Raw genomic sequence first — 18,052 nt, 5'->3', positions numbered from 1 at the left:
GAGAAAGTACATTCACAGATCAGCATGTGTACATTTCAAGAAATATCAGTACAGTTCTAACAAACAGGGGGCTGCAACATGCTAATTAATACAGCTGTCTTCAGAATGCAAGGAGTTACATATCTGCAGCCAAATAAGTACTTCCAGATCACATGGGCAAACACCAGTATTTTTACAAAAATACTTGTTCAAAAACCAAGAAAGTTCCCAGATGAAAACGCAGCCAAGTTTGAGTGAAGGGTACCTACAACACTCACTGTCCCAGAGCGTACCTTGCAGCAAAACTTGGCCTTGCAGTCTCTGCCTCACTCCCTTCCTCCTGTAGTCATTTATGTTCTCACCCCTTCTGGGGTAACGAATTCCTTAGTCCAAGTACAAAACAAGCACCAAAACCAAAAAATCTTCAGCCCCACTGGGCTCAGCCTTCAGCCCCATCCACTGCAGGAGGACCCAGGCAACAATGGCCTGTCTTACCACCTAACTACTGGCTACTGAGCTCCAAACAACCCAACAATCTGGACCAGGTTTACCTTCCCACCAAGGGTCTCTGGCTGGCCACTGCCATCAGACAGTTCCTGGCCTGAGTCAGGCTTCTTGCCCCACGTGGGAGCAGCCTGTCTGCTCTCCCTCCCCAGCCAACCCCCAACCACTGGGCTTTCTTCTGTTTAAGTCCAATAACCCATACAGGTTAACAGGGCAGGGCTAATTAAACAGGGCTGGCTGGCCCTAGGCCTTCTGGCCCTTGAAGTGGCAGGACACCCTTTTATAGTTAGTATGTATCAAAAAAAAACCAACCTCCTAAAATAATGGTGATGTGCCTAGACTGCGATCATCAGACAGACGGGAAATTTTAAGTTAAAGTTTGTGGGGTTTTGTTTTGTTTGGGGTGGGGGGGGAAGGGCGGTAACCAAACTGAAGGAATGTAAATGCAGTCTATGCCACCTGAACAACTTTAACTTGGCTTCCATAAGGTTGGAAGGACTGAGACAAAGTAGTTAGCAGAACAATATATGTTCTATTTTTTCATGTTTGTTTACTTTACTCACTTGACAGCATTTTGTCCAGAGTCACTTTTTACTGGGCAGACAGTTAACAAGAGAAAAAACAGACTGACTGAAAAAAATCTTCTCAATGTCAATAAGGGAGCAGAAAAGCCCTTATACATTTTTTAAATAATACATTTAAAAGGACGTGTTGCGGGATGGTCTCTCAGATTTTTTTTAAATTAGTCAATTAGAAAAAACATTAAATAGAAAGTGTCCCTTAAGCCAGGCAAAAGCTCTTCCTTCCAGCATTCAAAAACTTTTACAACAAATGAGTCTGTAACAACCTTTTCTATACATCAAATCTATACTTATCTGATATTTCAGAAAATATTCAGCAACTTCATTAAAGTGGTAAGATACCTTTCAGAATTGCATCAATATCGACCATTAGACTGGTAAATAAAAATGTCAGCTTGAGATACTATGTCTATAACTGGAATAGCAGTTTCTCTTGATTTATCTATGGGAAGCATTGAACCATCTAGTATGGCTTCTTTTGTCAATCAATAGCCCAGATTCTATCTCTAGAGTAGTCCAGCTCCGGTACATACTGTTGACATTCAGACTAAGAACATTTTCCGTTTGCACAACAGCTTGTCCAATACACCGAGTATAATCATGACTATGATTTATCATTAATAAAAATGACAAGAATTGATGAATGCAGGTGTCTAAAAATGACTAATCTGTTGCATAAAATAAACAACTTACAACTGGAACTAGAACTGTTCTAGTCAAATATTTACCGTGGCTTTAAAATCAAAATATAAGTATGTTACTATTCACTTGATAGCATGGCAGGTATAAAACTCAATGTTCTTATATCATCTCTCTAGGTTCAGTAACCTCCATGGCAGTAGGATATGTGAAAATTAACTGGGATCTTTCAGGAGAGCTAGCACTGGGAATCTTCTCTGCACTGGATGCTGGTTCTCTATTTCTCATGCATTTTACTACCAACATCTGGGCATGCTATGCTAGCTATCTAGTTTTCAAGTCATGTTATATGCTACTCATAACAATATCAACGTAAGTACAAACCATCATCATGCTGAATTGTTTATTCACAGTAACAGAGGGGTAGCCGTGTTAGCCTATAAGGTGCCACAGGACTCTTTGCTGCTTTTACAGATCCAGACTAACAGATGTATTGGAGCATGAGCTTTCGTGGGTGAATACCCACTTCGGCGGATGCATGAAGTGGGTATTCATCCACGAAAGCTCATGCTCCAATACGTCTGTTAGTCTATAAGGTGCCACAGGACTCTGCTGTTTATTCACAGACTTCTCAAACCAATAAAAAAAGTCACATTAGACACTCCTTCAATTTAAAAATAATCAAGTCTAGCATTAGATTGATTACAGCTCATTAGCACCTAGAATTAAATCAATATATTCCCTATTTTCATTTCAAGGGGTTGTTAGAGTAGTATGGAGGACTAAGACAAGAAAACAAGGACGACAGCCAACCAGTACAAATGTATCCATCTTTCCTCCCACAATTACAAATACAACACTGTCTTCAGCTGGGTGGAATGTGAAACGTATATGGTGTTTGAAAGATGTCACCCACAAGTGACCACTGAATGCAGAAAGAATAAGCCATAATGTTTCTACATAACTGGAAATGTCTCAAGGAATTCAGCAACTAGTTATATCATGCCATCTCTATTTCAGCTAGTTAGGGATATCTGGTGGATATTTATTGCTGTAAGCTACATTTTAGATATGATATAGCTTTGTCACAGAGCTATTAAATTAACCTACAGCTATACCTAGGTATATTTACAACCAGGGACGGCTCTAGGGATTTTGCCACCCCAAGCACAGCAGGCAGGCTGCCTCCGGCGGTTAGCCTGCGGAGGGTCCGCTGGTCCTGCAGCTTCGGCATGCCTGCGGGAGGTCCTCCAAAGCCGCGGGACCAGCGGACCCTCTGCAGGCACGCCTGCGGGAGGTCCTCCGAAGCCACGGGACCAGCGGACCCTCCGCAGGCAAGCCACCGAAGGCAGCCTGCCTGCCGCCCTCGTGGCGCCAGCAGAGCGCCCCCCGCAGCTTGCCGTCCCAAGCTCGTGCTTGGCGTGCTGGGGCCTGGAGCCGCCCCTGTTTACAGCTTGCTGTTAGATTAATTAGTGCTTTTAAAAAGAACAGACTGATAACAATAAATACATCCAAACTTTGTTTTTAAAGGGGAGAGAGAGAGAGTCATTGAATTCAAATAGATTTTGCTTTTTTACATAGCAGCTATATAGACAGAGATGACCTCTTCCCAGGGCTTGGAAAATACCAGCTTCTTTAGCCCCCTGTTGCTTTGGGGGGAAAAAACCCATACAGAGTCACACAGCAGCTGGCATATTTTGGTGCAAGAAACTATAGGCTGGCTAGAAGATTGTACCATAGCTGTTTTCTGTAGTTGTGAGTGCAGTAAGCCTAGTTGCTGTGATTGCTATCAATCACCATCTCTGCTCAAAGCAGTTAGAAAAACTCTGAGCATATTATAAAGAAAAAGAGAGTTGGAAAGAGTAACTTGAATTGTGTCCTCATTTTCTCCTTACTAGGAAAAGCCCATTAATGGATTTCAGTCCTTTCCTGATTACTTGAAAGCCATTAGATGAGTTAAACCTAACATGTTTACAAGAACCCTAGCAGCCCATCTTTCTATAATCAAGAAAAATGAACAAAATGAACAGAATTAAATAAAACGTCAGGGGGAATTAAAGAAGAATGTGCGAAAAGCAGTATTCCTACATTCCCATATCGTCGATATGAAGCTTGCATCTGTCTACACAACACACACTAGCGCTAGTGGGGAACTTTCTAATTAAAGATTTTTCATCAGAAGATCCCAATTCATCAAAACTGAAACTGATTGAAACAGAGCCTTTCCCCATCAATCTCACAACTAAAAGAAATGTTGAAAAAAGTTTCAAAGTTGTTGAAATGTTCATGTCAGCATTTTCAAAATGAAATGGTTCGTTCTGTGGTTCAAAACAACTCTTATTTTGACGTTTTAGTTAATTTATACTAAAAAACAAAATATTTAAACAATCAAATGAAACATTTCAAAATAATCAAAACAAAATATATCAATTGACCCAATCTAAGGGTTTTTTCCCCCTTCCCCCCAGATTATCAATTTGCGAAATTTTTCAACATTAACTTTTCATCTCAATTTAGGACAGGAAATTTTTTCAAAATCTCTAAACTTCTCACAGAACATTTCACACCCACACCCTCTCTCTCTCTCTCTCTCTCACTCACACACACTCATGAAGAAGTAGGACACATCTGACTCACTATTCAGTCCACCCTTCTGTTTATATTGCTTTTTTGTGTGAATATGGTGCAATAGAATTTTGTTCATACAAATATTTGGGGAGGATTTTTTTCATGCAAATACAGCTGTTGAAACATGAATGGGTGCATCCATGTGCACACAAGTCAATTTGTACTGAAAGTGCTTTCTGAGCCACCTTTGATTATTAATCCAGCTAGATAAATTAGGTCAAGTCTTAAATTCAGCCAGAGCTGTCTGGAGTGGAGCTCTGGTAAATATTTTCAACCACCCTGGAGTTTTCATAGCATGGTGGGGGAGTGGGGGAAAGGTTGCATGGGGGGCACCAGGAAAGACTCTGAGGGTACGTCTACACTACAAGACTATTTCGATTCATCTTAATTCGAATTTCTGGAATCGACCTAATGAAGTCGAAGTTGTGTATCCACAATAAATACACTAATTCGACTGTGTGAGTCCACAGTAACGGGCGAAGCGTCGACTTTGGAAGCGGTGCACTGTGGGAAGCTATCCCACAGTTCCCGCACTCCCCGCCGCCCATTGGAATGCTGGGATTTCCCACCAATGCATGCTGGGGGGGGGAATTGTGTGGAGGGTGGTTTTGGGTAACTGTCATCATTGAACCGTCAATCACGCCCAGCATCCCTCCCTGAAAGCGCCAGCTGGCAATCTGTTCGTGCACTTTTCTTCTCAGTGACAGCGCGGGCGCCACAGCACTGCGAGCACGGATCCCGCTGCAGTTGTGGCCGCTGTCAGCTCCTCACAACTTATCGTCCACCTCTTCCGCAGTCAGCTGCTGAGAAATTTGGCTAATTTTCAATGGTGCTGCGAGCAGTGGTGGACCATGGGGGACGTTTTACCAACATCAACGTCGGGTGGCCAGGCAAAGTTCATGACGCGCGTGTTTTCAGGAACTCTGGTCTGCTTAGACGCCTGCAGGAAGGTAGTTTCTTCCCGGACCACAAAATAACGCTTGGGATGTGCAGATGCCCATACTGATCTTAGGGGACCCAGCCTACCCGCTAATGCCCTGGCTCGTCACGCCCTATGCAGGCACCTTGCACAGCGACAAGGAACTCTTCAAGTACCAGCGAGCAGCGTGAACTGTGACTGTTCAGTTTCTTCACAGAGAAGCTGAACCTGCCCCTGTTTCTTTACCAAGTTACTGTTGACTAGCCTCTGCAGTTACATACCCCATCCACCCCGCTTCCCCAACTTCTAACACACATTTAAAAATTAAAGTACATGCTCCACTGTAGCTTTACAACAGTGTATTTATTGATGACTTTGCGTTAAAGGGTTGAAACTGGGACGCACACTGTGCTGGGTAGGGTGTGTGGTCATGTAAAGACCGCCTCTAAAGTCGAGGTTTGACATGCTCCCGCTCCCAGACCGGTCAGCAGTGCCGGACTGGTTGTTTCAACGGATCCTGCCATCCCTCCTTTTTTGGACTCTGTGTGCGGGGGCTATATGGCCTTGTTGCGGGGGAGGACGGATACAGATTCCTCTGCTGCGTGGCTCTGCGGTCCATTACAGGGACCGTTGCATGACATCTGTAACCCCCCTCCCCCGCTACAAATACACGTACCACCCCCAACAACAGAAAACCTGCAAACCACCTCCCATACCAGCTAACCGCCTACTGACTGCACTGTGTGTGTGACATGCTGCTGATCCAGCCCCCGTCTCTGTACCCTGCTAAAGGTGACTGTCCTATGCATTACACTACCCCCTCAACCACCCAGCGACCCACCCAAGACATCTAACACAGCATTGTGTAAAAAACCATGACGGGAAAAGTAAGTAACAGAAAACTACTTTTAATAATCAACAACACAGTAAGGGAAGGACTTTTCAAAATGTAGTGACTGATAGCTTTTGGGTAATTTAACACTGTCCTGTGGTGCAGTGACAGTTTTCACGCCCCTGGTGACCCTCCTTGTTATTTTTGATGAGGGGGGGATTGGAGTTTGAGGCGAAGGTGGGCGGTTGCAGATACAGTGCAGGAGGGCTCTGTCTTCCTGCCTGCGGTCCTGCAGAACATCGACAAGGCGCCTGAGCGTGTCCGTTTGCTCCCTCATTAGTCCAAGCAGCGTTTGAGTCGCCTGGTGGTCCTCCTGACGCCACCTGTCCTCCCATTCGCAGAGTGAGCGGTGCTGCTGACTGAGGTTCTCCCTCCACTGGCTCTGCTGGTCCGCCTCGGCTCTGGAGCAGCCCATAAGTTCAGCAAACATCTCGTCCCTTGTCTTTTTCTTACGCCTTCTAGTTTGCGCCATCATCTGTGAGGGGCATGGTGCATCAGGTCGTGATACAGTTGCACCTGTGTGATGTCAAAAAGATAGTGAATTTCTTACAATGATACATTTTTTAAACAAAGAAACAGTCTACTCGGTGTCTGTGAACAAGAGTATGCACAGCACCTGTCTCATGCGCACTCACTAATGGAAAGTTCGATTTCTCTGAATGCGCTTTCATTGCCTGGGGTATTGGGCTGCAGATCAGAGAACCTTTGCAGGAAAGAAGAATTCGTGTAGCAGCAAGGCATGGTAAGCCAAACACTTTTGGATTCATAGAAGTGAATGTACAGCTCTGGCCTCTTGATGCAGGCAATCCTGAAAGCATAAACTCGGCCCCTGTTGCACCCCCTCGCGGCTGTTCACTGGGAAAGATCCCTGTATGCTGCCACTCTGTAGACTGCAGCACGTGCCTGTTAAGTGAGGCTTCTTGTTATGCAAAGGAACAGTTAAGCGCTCCCATTACTATTAGTACCCCAATTACTCTAATTTCATGCAGGAGTGTGCGAGAGAGATCACCCTGAGGAGAGTCTCACGGGCAGAGAGAGCGCGCATGCTGGAAGAAAGCCACTACAACCCAGGGGCCTACTCTGCCATGCTCGTGAGGGCAATGGTCCCGGAGTTCCAGCTTATAGCATGGAAAGGCAAAGTGTGCTACCTCGGGGCACACGATAAGCTAGCTCTGCCAAGGAACCTCCTGCATAGACTTTCAGATTACCTCCAGGAGAGTTTCCTGGAGATCTCTTCTGAAGATAAAAGTTCCATCCCCCTGTATGTAGACCTTCTGTTCTCCTAATGTCTCTCCCTGTTTAATTACTAAAAAAAATGTTAACTCGTTGTTCTTAGCTGCTTTTAATAAATAAATGTTAACTTGTTTAAAGCACTTACGGACTGATCCTTCTCCCGATTCAGGGTCCGTGGTAACGGCTGGGGAGGGTTGGTAGGGGATCTCAGTGAGGGTGAGGAAGAGATCCTGGCTGTCGGGAAAAGCGCCATCGACTGCCTCGTCCTCCTCATCTTCCCCGTCCGCGAACATCTCCGAGGAACAGTCCGTCGACACTGTCCCATCCTCAGAGTCCACGCACACTGGTGGGGCAGTGGTGGCAGACCCACCGAGAATGGCATGCAGTGCCTCGTAGAAGCGGCATGTCTGGGGCTGGGCTCCGGAGCGTCCGTTTGCCGCTCTGAGTTTCTGGTAGCCTTGTCTCAGCTCCTTGACTTTCATGCGGCACTGCATTGCATCCCGGCTGTATCCTCTGTCTCTCATGGCTTTGGAGACCTTCTCGAAGGTCTTTGCATTCCGTTTGCTGGAGCGCAGCTCCGAAAGCACAGACACATCGCCCCACACAGCAATCAGATCCGAGACTTCCCGGTCAGTCCATGCTGGGGACCTCTTTCTAGTCTGAGATTGCCTGGACTCCTCTGCTGGAGAGCTCTGCATCGTTGCCGGTGCTGCTGAGCTCGCCCCGATGAGCAACCAGGAAATGTGATTCAAACTGTCCATACAGGAAAAGGAATTCAAATTTTCCCGGGGCATTTCCTGTGCGGCTGGTCAGAGCATCCAAGCTCCGACTGGCGTCCAGAGCGTCAACAGAGTGTTGCACTGTGGGATAGCTCCCGGAGCTACTAAGATCGATTAGCATCCACACCTAGCCTAATTCGACATAGCCATGTCGAATTTAGCGCTACTCCCCTTGTCGAGGTGGAGTACCGAAGTCCAACTAAGGAGCCCTCTATGTCGAATTAAATGGCTTCCTGGTGTGGACGGGTGCACGCTTAATTCGATTTAACGCTGCTAAATTCGATTTAAAGAGCTAGTGTGGACCAGCCCTGAGAATTTAAGCCCTGGTTTAGGTAGGCGTGAGAGTGAGTGTGGAAATGAATGTAAAATCTGCTGAACAGCAAATAAATCCAGCCTATTTCTTTCTCTTCCTCAGTCAAGAATGAATCCAGCTGTTTTTAAATCTGAAGTCTATGAATATGGCCAAACCTAATGCTCATTCTCTGCACAAAATAGACAGGAAACAGATGTCCTAATATTTCCTAGACTACACAATGCTCCCCTCAAAGAGATTCAACATCCCAATGATTTCTTCAGGCAATGCTGCTGTTTTTATCAATGTTAGCTCACCCATCGCGTGACTTACCTGACCAATCTCACAGCCCACATTCTTAGTGCTGCATATTGAGTACTCGCCATAAATGGTTTCCAAAACACCCGAGGGCCCAAATATAACTAAGCACATTTACACTGAGATAGTGCCAAAGCCTGCTCCCCAATTTGCTATATGCTGTACAGACTTACAGAAGGCAACAGTCTTAAATATTATATGTTCAGGAATAGTAAACAATGAACAAATTCTCCAACAGAAGGTGACAGACATGTCACCTACCTTGTCTCTCTCATATCTGGGACCTGTGGGATTAGAATGTGAGATACTGAGCTGATTATGCTGGGAGTTGTGTGTGAAGGACTGGCCTTGGGCTTGTTCTCATTGGCCAGCTAATTGTAAATAGGATACAGGTGTGTAGGATAATTACCCTATGGGTTACAGCTGCAGCTGTGTTGATTTGATTAATCAATTAGCCACCATCTTGTATATAAGAGCATGCTGGGAAATGAATAAAGAAGCATATGCATACACACACACGCTGTCTCTCTCTCTCTCTCTCTGCTTGGGCTCTGTTCCTGCTCGAGTGCGATGCAACAAATGGTGGAGAATGCAGGCATTGATGCCGATGGCCTGAGAAAAAGGAGACGTGCCTGAGCTCAGTGTTGCGTGGCTAGGAGCCGCAAGAAAGCCCAATAAGAAAGGAGGCGCACCTGAGCTCAGAGTCGAAGCAGCGGCCGCAGGGCGTCCGAAAAGAGGCGCACCTGAGTTCAGTGTTGCGTGGCTAGGAGCCGCAGGAAGTCCCAAAAAGAAAGGAGGCGCACCTGAACTCAGTGGTGAGCGGCAAGCTGCAGGGCGTCTGAAAAGGGAGCCCAGGGAAGAGCGGCTATAAGTCGCAGAGAAGAAGGGCGGCTATAAGTCGCAGAGATAAGCGGCGGCTATAAGTCGCGGAGAAGAAGGGCGGCTATAAGTCGCGAAAGAAGGGCAGAGCAGTTAAAAGGGAGGCTGAGCCCAGGGAAGAGCGGCTATAAGTCGCAGAAAGGGCAGAGCAGTTGCCATGGAAACCGCTGTGGAAGCGGAAGATATGCATCGCGGAGCGGGGCAGGCTGCAGGAGGGAGACCAGGTCTTACCAGTTAATGATGTTGATTTCCAGGACATTGAGCACAGCAAGTGTTGAGATCCTTAAGACTGCCCGGGAGATCATCATGTGGGATTGTTACTTCCCCTACAATTACCAGAGTCCTCTAGACTCCATGCTGTGAAACAAGGAGGAGCTTGGAACTTTGAAATCAAGCTGGAGGAGGGGGTGGAGAAGATCAAGGTCTCTCAGGCAGCTGCAGAACTTTAGTAGGAGTTCTCTTCAAGCATGAACAGCTGCCTTTCCTTCTAAAGAAAACACTATCTCTGTGCCATTGAGTGCATGTTAAAATATATAAGAACTCAGTTTTAATAAGAGAACAGTGTTGCTAAATGGAAAGGTTTTTTGTTTTGTTTTTAAATTTTTAAGACTTGGGAGTTAACTCAGACTGCTTTGCAGCTGCCTTTAAATCAGTATGTGATGTTTTTTATAGAAATTGCCTCACAGATTTTATTCTTATGACACATTCACTACAGAATGTCCAACTTGTTTACTGTCTTTATTTGTGCTTCTCAAGATACTGTTTTGAAAATTGTGTTAGAGAAGCTATATTGGAGAGTTAAAGCTACAACTGCCTTTTAGTTTTTACAATTCTATCACTTGCATTTAGTGTACCATGCAATTATTATAAAGAGTTATGTTTTGTGTTTTTTGTTTTGTCTTGTGATGTCTTCTGGCCAGAATTGTTGTTGTTGTTGTTAAGTGATGTGTTTTTAACAGAGAAGGGGGAATACCCCCCCCCATCATCAGTGTCAGTTTGATCGCCTGACATCTGAGGAATGCTTTGGTAAAACAGAGAGGGGGGAATCCTGTAAAATTCACATCACTTGTTTGTTGTATTTTGTCTTTGTTTGTTTGGTGTTTTATATGTTAATGATTGCATGGTTATATAGGTTTTAATTTTGGCTTGTGAACAGATTACTTAGTGGTTGTGTATTGTGATCTTATTTGAAGGTTCTGAGGCAGATCCTCAGCTGGTGTTACTTTACACCAGCTGAGGACCTGCACCTATCTGTTTTAAACATTATTGTTCTTTAGCATGATAATTTAAACTTCTTGGACAAGACTAAGATAGATTGTGGTGTTATGTTGTTATAAGTTGGAAATGTTTTGTGAATGTTTTTTATCCTCTTTTCCTTTCCCTCTTCTTTATTTTGAATAGAGGGGGGAGATGTGGGATTAGAATGTGAGATACTGAGCTGATTATGCTGGGAGTTGTGTGTGAAGGACTGGCCTTGGGCTTGTTCTCATTGGCCAGCTAATTGTAAATAGGATACAGGTGTGTAGGATAATTACCCTATGGGTTACAGCTGCAGCTGTGTTGATTTGATTAATCAATTAGCCACCATCTTGTATATAAGAGCATGCTGGGAAATGAATAAAGAAGCATATGCATACACACACACGCTGTCTCTCTCTCTCTCTCTGCTTGGGCTCTGTTCCTGCTCGAGTGCGATGCAACAGGGACCAACATGGCTACAAACACTGCAAACAGAAAATATCCTGATTGGTACATGGACAGTTCACAAACAGGAAAATAGGCCAAATCTGACAGATGGTTTGCCATGAAGTTCAACCAGCTCTACCAAAAAAATGGAAAACCACAAGAACTTCAGGAACCTAATAAATATCCTATGGCCAATAAAAAAATAATCGACATACTGTACAATGTATTGCAAGAATTACAAGCAAACTTTCTGAGTAGAAGACCCAAAAGATACAATTTTACAAAGAAAGGTTTAAAATAAATGCAAAAAAAAAAGTGAATGGAGAGAAAAACTTACAGGAATTCAACACAGATAAGAAGTAATCAATGCCACTCTCAAACCACAGACCTTACAAACCAACTGACAAGAGAAACTCTGTTCTTAAGAGGTTCTATTAGATCCCATAGGGCTCATCTGAACCAAGAATGGAAGGATAATCCAGAAGTTTGGTGCTAGTCTGGGACGTGGGAGACCCAGGTTTAATTCCCTGCTCTCTCATAGCCATCCTGTGCAAGTCTGAACAAATCACTTATTTCCTCTGTGCCTCAGTTCTCCATCTACAAAATGGGGATTATAGGCAATACCCTGATCCTAGAGGACAGAAGGTGAAACCTCTCCTGAGGCCTGGTCTACACTAGCCTGTTATATCAGAATTAGCCGAGTTATTTCAGAAAAAAAATGATTCCGTCCATGTGACCCAACGGTTTTTTTCAATTTAAAGGGCTCTTTAATTCAATTTCTGTTCTCCTCCTTGGCAAGTGGAGTAGCACTTAAATCGAGATTGCAATCCTGGGTTAAAGGTATTGTGGACGCAATTCATAATTATTGGCCTCCGGGAGTTATCCCAGGATGCTCCCTTCTGACCGCTCTGGACAACACTCTCAACTCCAATGCACTAGCAAGGTGGGCAGGAAAAGCCCCAGAAACTTTTGAATTTCATTTCCTGTTTAGTCACCAGCAGCACAGGTGACCAGCAGCACAATCCACCATCACAGGCGACCATGCGGAGTCCACCATCACAAGAGATCACGCAATCCCGGATTCGCAAATGAGCTCCAGCATAGTCTGAATGGGTGGTACTGGATCTCATTGCATGCTGGGGAGATGAGTCTCTTATGGCAGAACTACCAAAAAAAGGAACGCAAATACCTACGCTAAAGTCTCCAGGGCCATGGCGGAAAGAGGCTACTCTAGGGACACAGAGCAGTGTTGTACAAAAATGAAGGAGCTCAGGCAAGCCAAAAAGCCAGGGAGGTAAACGGGTGCTCTGGGTCACCAGCCCCATACATTCTGCTTTTACCGTGAGCTCCATGCAATTATGGGGGGAGATGACATCACTACCCCACCACTGTCCGTGGACACCTGCATGGGGGGAGGAGGAAGAGACATTGGAGGACGAAGAGGAGAAGGAGAAGGAGGAGGACAGTGCACAGGCGGCAAGTGGGGAATCCGTTTTCCCCTTTAGCCAGGAACTAATCTTAACGCTGGATCCAATAGCCTCTCCTCGCTCCCAAGGCGGGCTCCTGTTCCATGACCCTGGAGAAGGTACTTCTGGTGAGTGAGAGCCTGATCGGAGCCACGCAGTGGGGGTGGGGGAACCCAGCTGTGCTGGGTTGTTCATATTTAGTGTAAAGGGCTCATCCCTGCTCTGAGCCTCATCGGAGACACATGGTGGGTACAGAGGGGGTGGGGGAGGTTGTTGTGTGCAGTGATCATCCCAGAGAGCATACAGGCCCTCCTTTTAAATGGCAAACCCAGCAGGCTTTGCTTGCTGTGGGAAAGGGGGCCCAGCAGTTTGAAAACATTGAAATGAATGTAGAAGAAGCAGAACCCCTAGGGGCTGCCTGCAAGATGAATTCTGTTGCCTGGCCGTGTGTGATGGCTTACTCATACGAAAGTGCCCCCTTTGGTCTCTGCAATGTATTTTTTTAAATACTACCCTCCCTTTTTCTCCTCCCACAGGTGCAAAGGTTTCAACATGGCCCCTATCTACTCCGCCCCAGAGGCTGGTCCAGATTAGAAGGCGAAAAAAACAAACTCAGGACGACATGTTCGCCAAGCTCATGCAGTCCTCCCGCAATGATAGGGCCCAGCTGAATGCATGGAGGCAAACAATTACAGAGTCCCCGTAAAGCATTACAGGAATATGAAGAGAGGAGGGAGGCACGCAATGAGAGCAGGCAGGACACTATGGTCAAGCTCACGGGGGAGCAAACTGACATGCTCCGCTGCATGGCGGATCTAATGCGGGAAAGGCACCAAGACTACAGACTGCCGCTCCAGCCCCTGTATAATCAAACTCCCTCCTCCCCCCCAAGTTCCACAGCCTCCTCACCCAGATGCCCAAGAAGACGAGGTGGGAGGCTACGGGGACCCCCACACTCAACCCCAGAGGATTGCCCAAGCACCAGAAAGCTGGCATATGCAAACTTTTGATTTGGTTTCTGGACCTGTCCTTCCCTCCTCCTCCACCCCCCTAACCCAACCCTCTCCGCCGCTCCCCCAGTCTACCTTCTAATTTCTCTCAATGTGTTGTGCATCAAATAATAAAGAACAGTTTTGAAACAATTTTGACTATTTCCTTTCATATATATAGGGTGCAGGTAACTTCAAGAGAAACACACACAACTGTCACACCATACCCTGGCCAGTCATGAAACTGGTTTTCAAAGCTTCTCTGATGCGCAGTGCGCCCTGCTGTGCTCTTCTAATCACCCTCTTGTCCAGCTGTGCGAAACTGGCCGCCAGGCGAGTTGCCTCAACCTCCCAGCCCGCCATAAAAAAGTCTCCCCCTTACTCTCACCGATATTGTGGAGCACACAACAAGCAGCAATTACAATTGGAATATTGGTTGTGCTGAGATCTAACCAAGTCAGTAAACTGTGCCAGCACCTTTCAAACGTCCAAAAGCACATTCTACCACCATTCTGCACTTGCTCAGCCTATAGTTGAACTGCTCCTTACTACTGTACAGGGTGCCTGTGTATGGCTTCATGAGCCATGGCATTAAGGGGTAGGCTGGGTCCCCAAGGATAACTATAGGCATTTCAACATGCCCAGCAGTAATTTTCTGGTCTGGGAAGTAAGTCCCTTCCTGCAGCTGTTCAAATGGACCAGAGGTCCTGAAGATGCGAGCGTCATGCACCTTTCCCGGCCATCCCACATTGGTATTGGTGAAACGTCCCTTGTGATTCACCAGTGCTTGCAGCACCATGGGAAAGTACCCCTTGCGGTTTATGTACTGGCCGCCACGGTGTGCCAGGGCCAAGATGGGGATATGTGTTTTGTCTATCGCCCCACCACAGTTAGGGAACCCCAGCACATTAAAGCCATCCACAGTGGTCTGCACATTTCCCAAAGTCACTACCCTTGATAGCAGCTGCTCAATGATTGCGTTGGCTACTTGCAGCACAGGAGCCCCTACAGTAGATTTGCCCACTCCAAACTGATTCCATAGTGCTATGGCCACTCGCTTCTCAACTGTGAGGGCTGCTCTCATTTTGATGTCTTTGCGCTTCAGGGCAGGGGACAGCAAGTCACAAAGTTCCATGAAAGTGGCCCTACGCATACGAAAGTTTTGCAGCTACTGGGAATCATCCCAGAAATGCAACACTATGCGTTGCCACCAGTCTGTGCTTGTTTCCTGGGCCCAGAATCGGAGTTCCACGGCATGAACCTGGCCCAATACCACCATGATCTCCCAATCGCCACATGCAGGGGCAGCTCCAGGCCCCAGCACCCCAAGCGCGTGCTTGAGGCGGCAAGCCGCAGGCGGCGCTCTGCTGGTGCCGCAAGGGCGGCAGGCAGGCTGCCCTCGGCGGCTTGCCTGCAGAGGGTCCGCTGGTCCCACGGCTTCGGTGGACCTCCCGCAGGCGTGCCTGCGGAGGGTCCGCTGGTCCCGCGGCTTTGGAGGATCTCCTGCAGGCACGCCTGCGGGAGGTCCGCCGAAGCCACAGGAGCAGCAGACCCTCCGCAGGCAAACCGCCAGAGGCAGCCTGCCTGCCGTGCTTGGGGCGGCAAAATGCCTAGAGCCGCCCCTGGCCACATGCCATGCATCTAGGAACGTCTGTGTCCATGTCCTCATTAGTACAGTAAATCGCACTGTTGTCACTTCCTCTCCCGGTTTTGCAAGTACTGAACATACTGCTGGATAACGCGTAAGGTATTTACAACGGTCAAAACTGCAACAGAGGTCTGAGCAGCCTCCATGTTTGCTGCGCAATAGCGCCTGCATGGGTAATCCTCGAAAAAGGGCGCAAAATGAGCTGTTTGGTTCAAGATGGCCGATAAAAGGCGGTAAATGGTTGTCTTCTGTAGCTTCCACGGGAGCCCACGACAGACAACATGGAAAAAATCAGTGAGAGCAGAGTTTGCGGCAGAAGCATGAGCAGAGTTTGCGGTGGAAGCTGTGCGGCTCTGTTCACGATGGCCGAGAAACGGCGAGGAATTGTTGCCTTCTGTAGCTTCCAAGGGAGCCCAGGACAGACAATCTGGAGAAAGCGCACGATGGGCGGGAAATGGTTAGATGAAAGAGTAGATAGAAAGAGGAGAGGACATTTGAAGTGGATTCAACATATCAGGAGACAGGCGGTGCACCATGCTGTAGCTTTCACGGAGGGAGGAGTGAGTGATGGCACACACCCAGAAAAACTCGCGAGAATGTTTTTGCCCCATCATGCACTGGGAGCTTAACCCACAATTCCAACGGGTGGCAGAGACTGCGGGAACTGTGGGATAGCTACCACAGTGCAACGCTCTGCCATTTGATGCTAGCCTCGGTAGCACTCCGCCGAATTCATGTGCTTTAGTGGGGACACAACACTGAATGTATGAACTCAATTCTGGAAATTCAAATAAAATAAACTTTGAATTAATTTTGTACTGTAGACGTACCCTCAGAGACTATGGTAATATGGGGGGGACGGGGCATGTAAGGACAGAGATAGATAGCTAACATGTTCAAATACACCTTGCCTTGTCTACACTAGCATGTTAAAATATGTTAGTAACGTGTAAAATGACACCTTTTATCCTAGCCTAGACATACTGTACTATATGTGAATTATCGCTCTTTTCCAAGAGAAAGGATAGGGAATACATTCACGTTCTCTGCAGTTTAACTAACCAACCATTTAATTTTAGGTTTCAGATCGCTGTCAATCTAAGCATGGAACGCTACGCTTTGATGTTTGGATTCAACAACTTTGTTGCACTGGTGATTCAGACCATTATAACTGTAGTCGTAGTTGATTCAAGAGGTCTAGGATTGAAGATAGTCACCCAGGTAAATAGTATTATTCACTTCACATTTACTGTTTGGCTAATTCAGTTAGTGTTGCATGCATCTTAAAGCTGTAAAAGGAATCCTTTGACATCACAATTTCCAGTTTAAGCAATCACAATCCACTCTTCTTTTGTCCTTTCCCTTGTGTAGACAGCACTGAAGATGTAACTTGGTCACCAGGTTTGACAGTTTGCCACTGTGTTTTTACATAAAACTCATAGGTTAGTCACGGTCCCTTCTGAGTTTAGACATGTTATATGGCCTTGAGGTCTCTTGGTTGGTTAGCACAAACAGGTTAGCACAAACACAACATCCTGGAATGATGATGACAAGAAAGCTGCTGATTCCCCCAGCATCATCCCTTTTGCTTTCCCCCAGCATGGAGTACCCCTCTCCTGATCTTCCTCTCAGGGTTACTTCTGCACAGTAACTCGGTTATACTATTTACCTGCCAGGTGGTTTCAGCAGTGAAGCTACATTAATGCCTGACAAAGCTGATAGAGAAAGGAATATAATAAACAGCTGGGCGACTCAAACAGGGCATTATGGAACAAAACGTTGTCCAAAATGCTACAGACCCCTTAAGAGTTTCTTTTCACAGCCATTGAATGAAAAACTCTACATTATAGAGGCATAAGAGCAGGCTTACAATGTATTACTTTAGAGCTTTTAATAAGTTCTCAGAGCTTTACATTTTTCATAGTATTAAAAGCACTCCTCCCTCCCCATTCACTGTGAAAGGCAAAAATAAATTGCTTCCTGATGTGTTAAATTTTGACCTACACTACATTCAAGGTAATAAGTGCTATAAGACTCTGCACATCTTGAGATCCTGAAATGAAGATACATCTACAGTATATCTTTGATGGTCTGCATATCATGGAGGAATGAGGAAGCAATCTCTTTTGGATAATCACAATTATCAGTGTAATTTATAAGTGTTTAATTTGTTTCAATTAACAGTTTCAGCAACTGAGGTTTGTATGAACAAGGTAGAACTGTATCATTTCCAAGATACCATATACAACAATCCTTATACTATGATAGAATATCGATACCATGCAAACAAACAGATCTTCTGTTCTCCCAATCCTGGACCATATTGATACTAGTCGAGTCTCCAGCATAAACTAGTGGCTCCCTGAAGGCTGCTTTCCCTTGGCTGCCTATACCCCCAAGGAGCCATTCCAGTAGCTGGGCATTGCCAGAGCCTAAGGAAATATTTGGCCATGCCTCTTTCCCTGACCACACTCTTATGATGGCCAGGAGGAGCAGGGGGTTGGTGTAGGAGCCAGTATGACACCTGTGCATCACCCAAGGATCCTCTGGTATCTGGCAAGCCATCCAAATGAAGTTTATGCTTGCAGAAATTTAGCTATGACATGGATGAATGAATTGG

The 18,052-nt window shown here is 46.1% G+C and overlaps 1 protein-coding gene across 1 annotated transcript in view; it reads left to right on the top strand.

Annotated features, from left to right (window-relative positions):
* Window positions 1–18,052, top strand: part of SLC19A3 (solute carrier family 19 member 3) — a 31,938-nt gene that overhangs the window by 13,587 nt on the left and 299 nt on the right. The window contains exons 5-6 of the mRNA XM_045030841.1: window positions 1,883–2,075; window positions 16,512–16,653. Of these exons, the coding sequence (XP_044886776.1) occupies window positions 1,883–2,075; window positions 16,512–16,653 (335 nt within the window). The remainder of the gene's footprint in view (window positions 1–1,882; window positions 2,076–16,511; window positions 16,654–18,052) is intronic.

Source organism: Mauremys mutica, chromosome 9 (assembly GCF_020497125.1).
Source record: "Mauremys mutica isolate MM-2020 ecotype Southern chromosome 9, ASM2049712v1, whole genome shotgun sequence".
Taxonomy (NCBI): Eukaryota; Metazoa; Chordata; order Testudines; family Geoemydidae; genus Mauremys; species Mauremys mutica.
The sequence above is the reverse complement of the archived record's forward strand: the minus strand, read 5'-3'. Positions and strand labels throughout refer to the sequence as shown.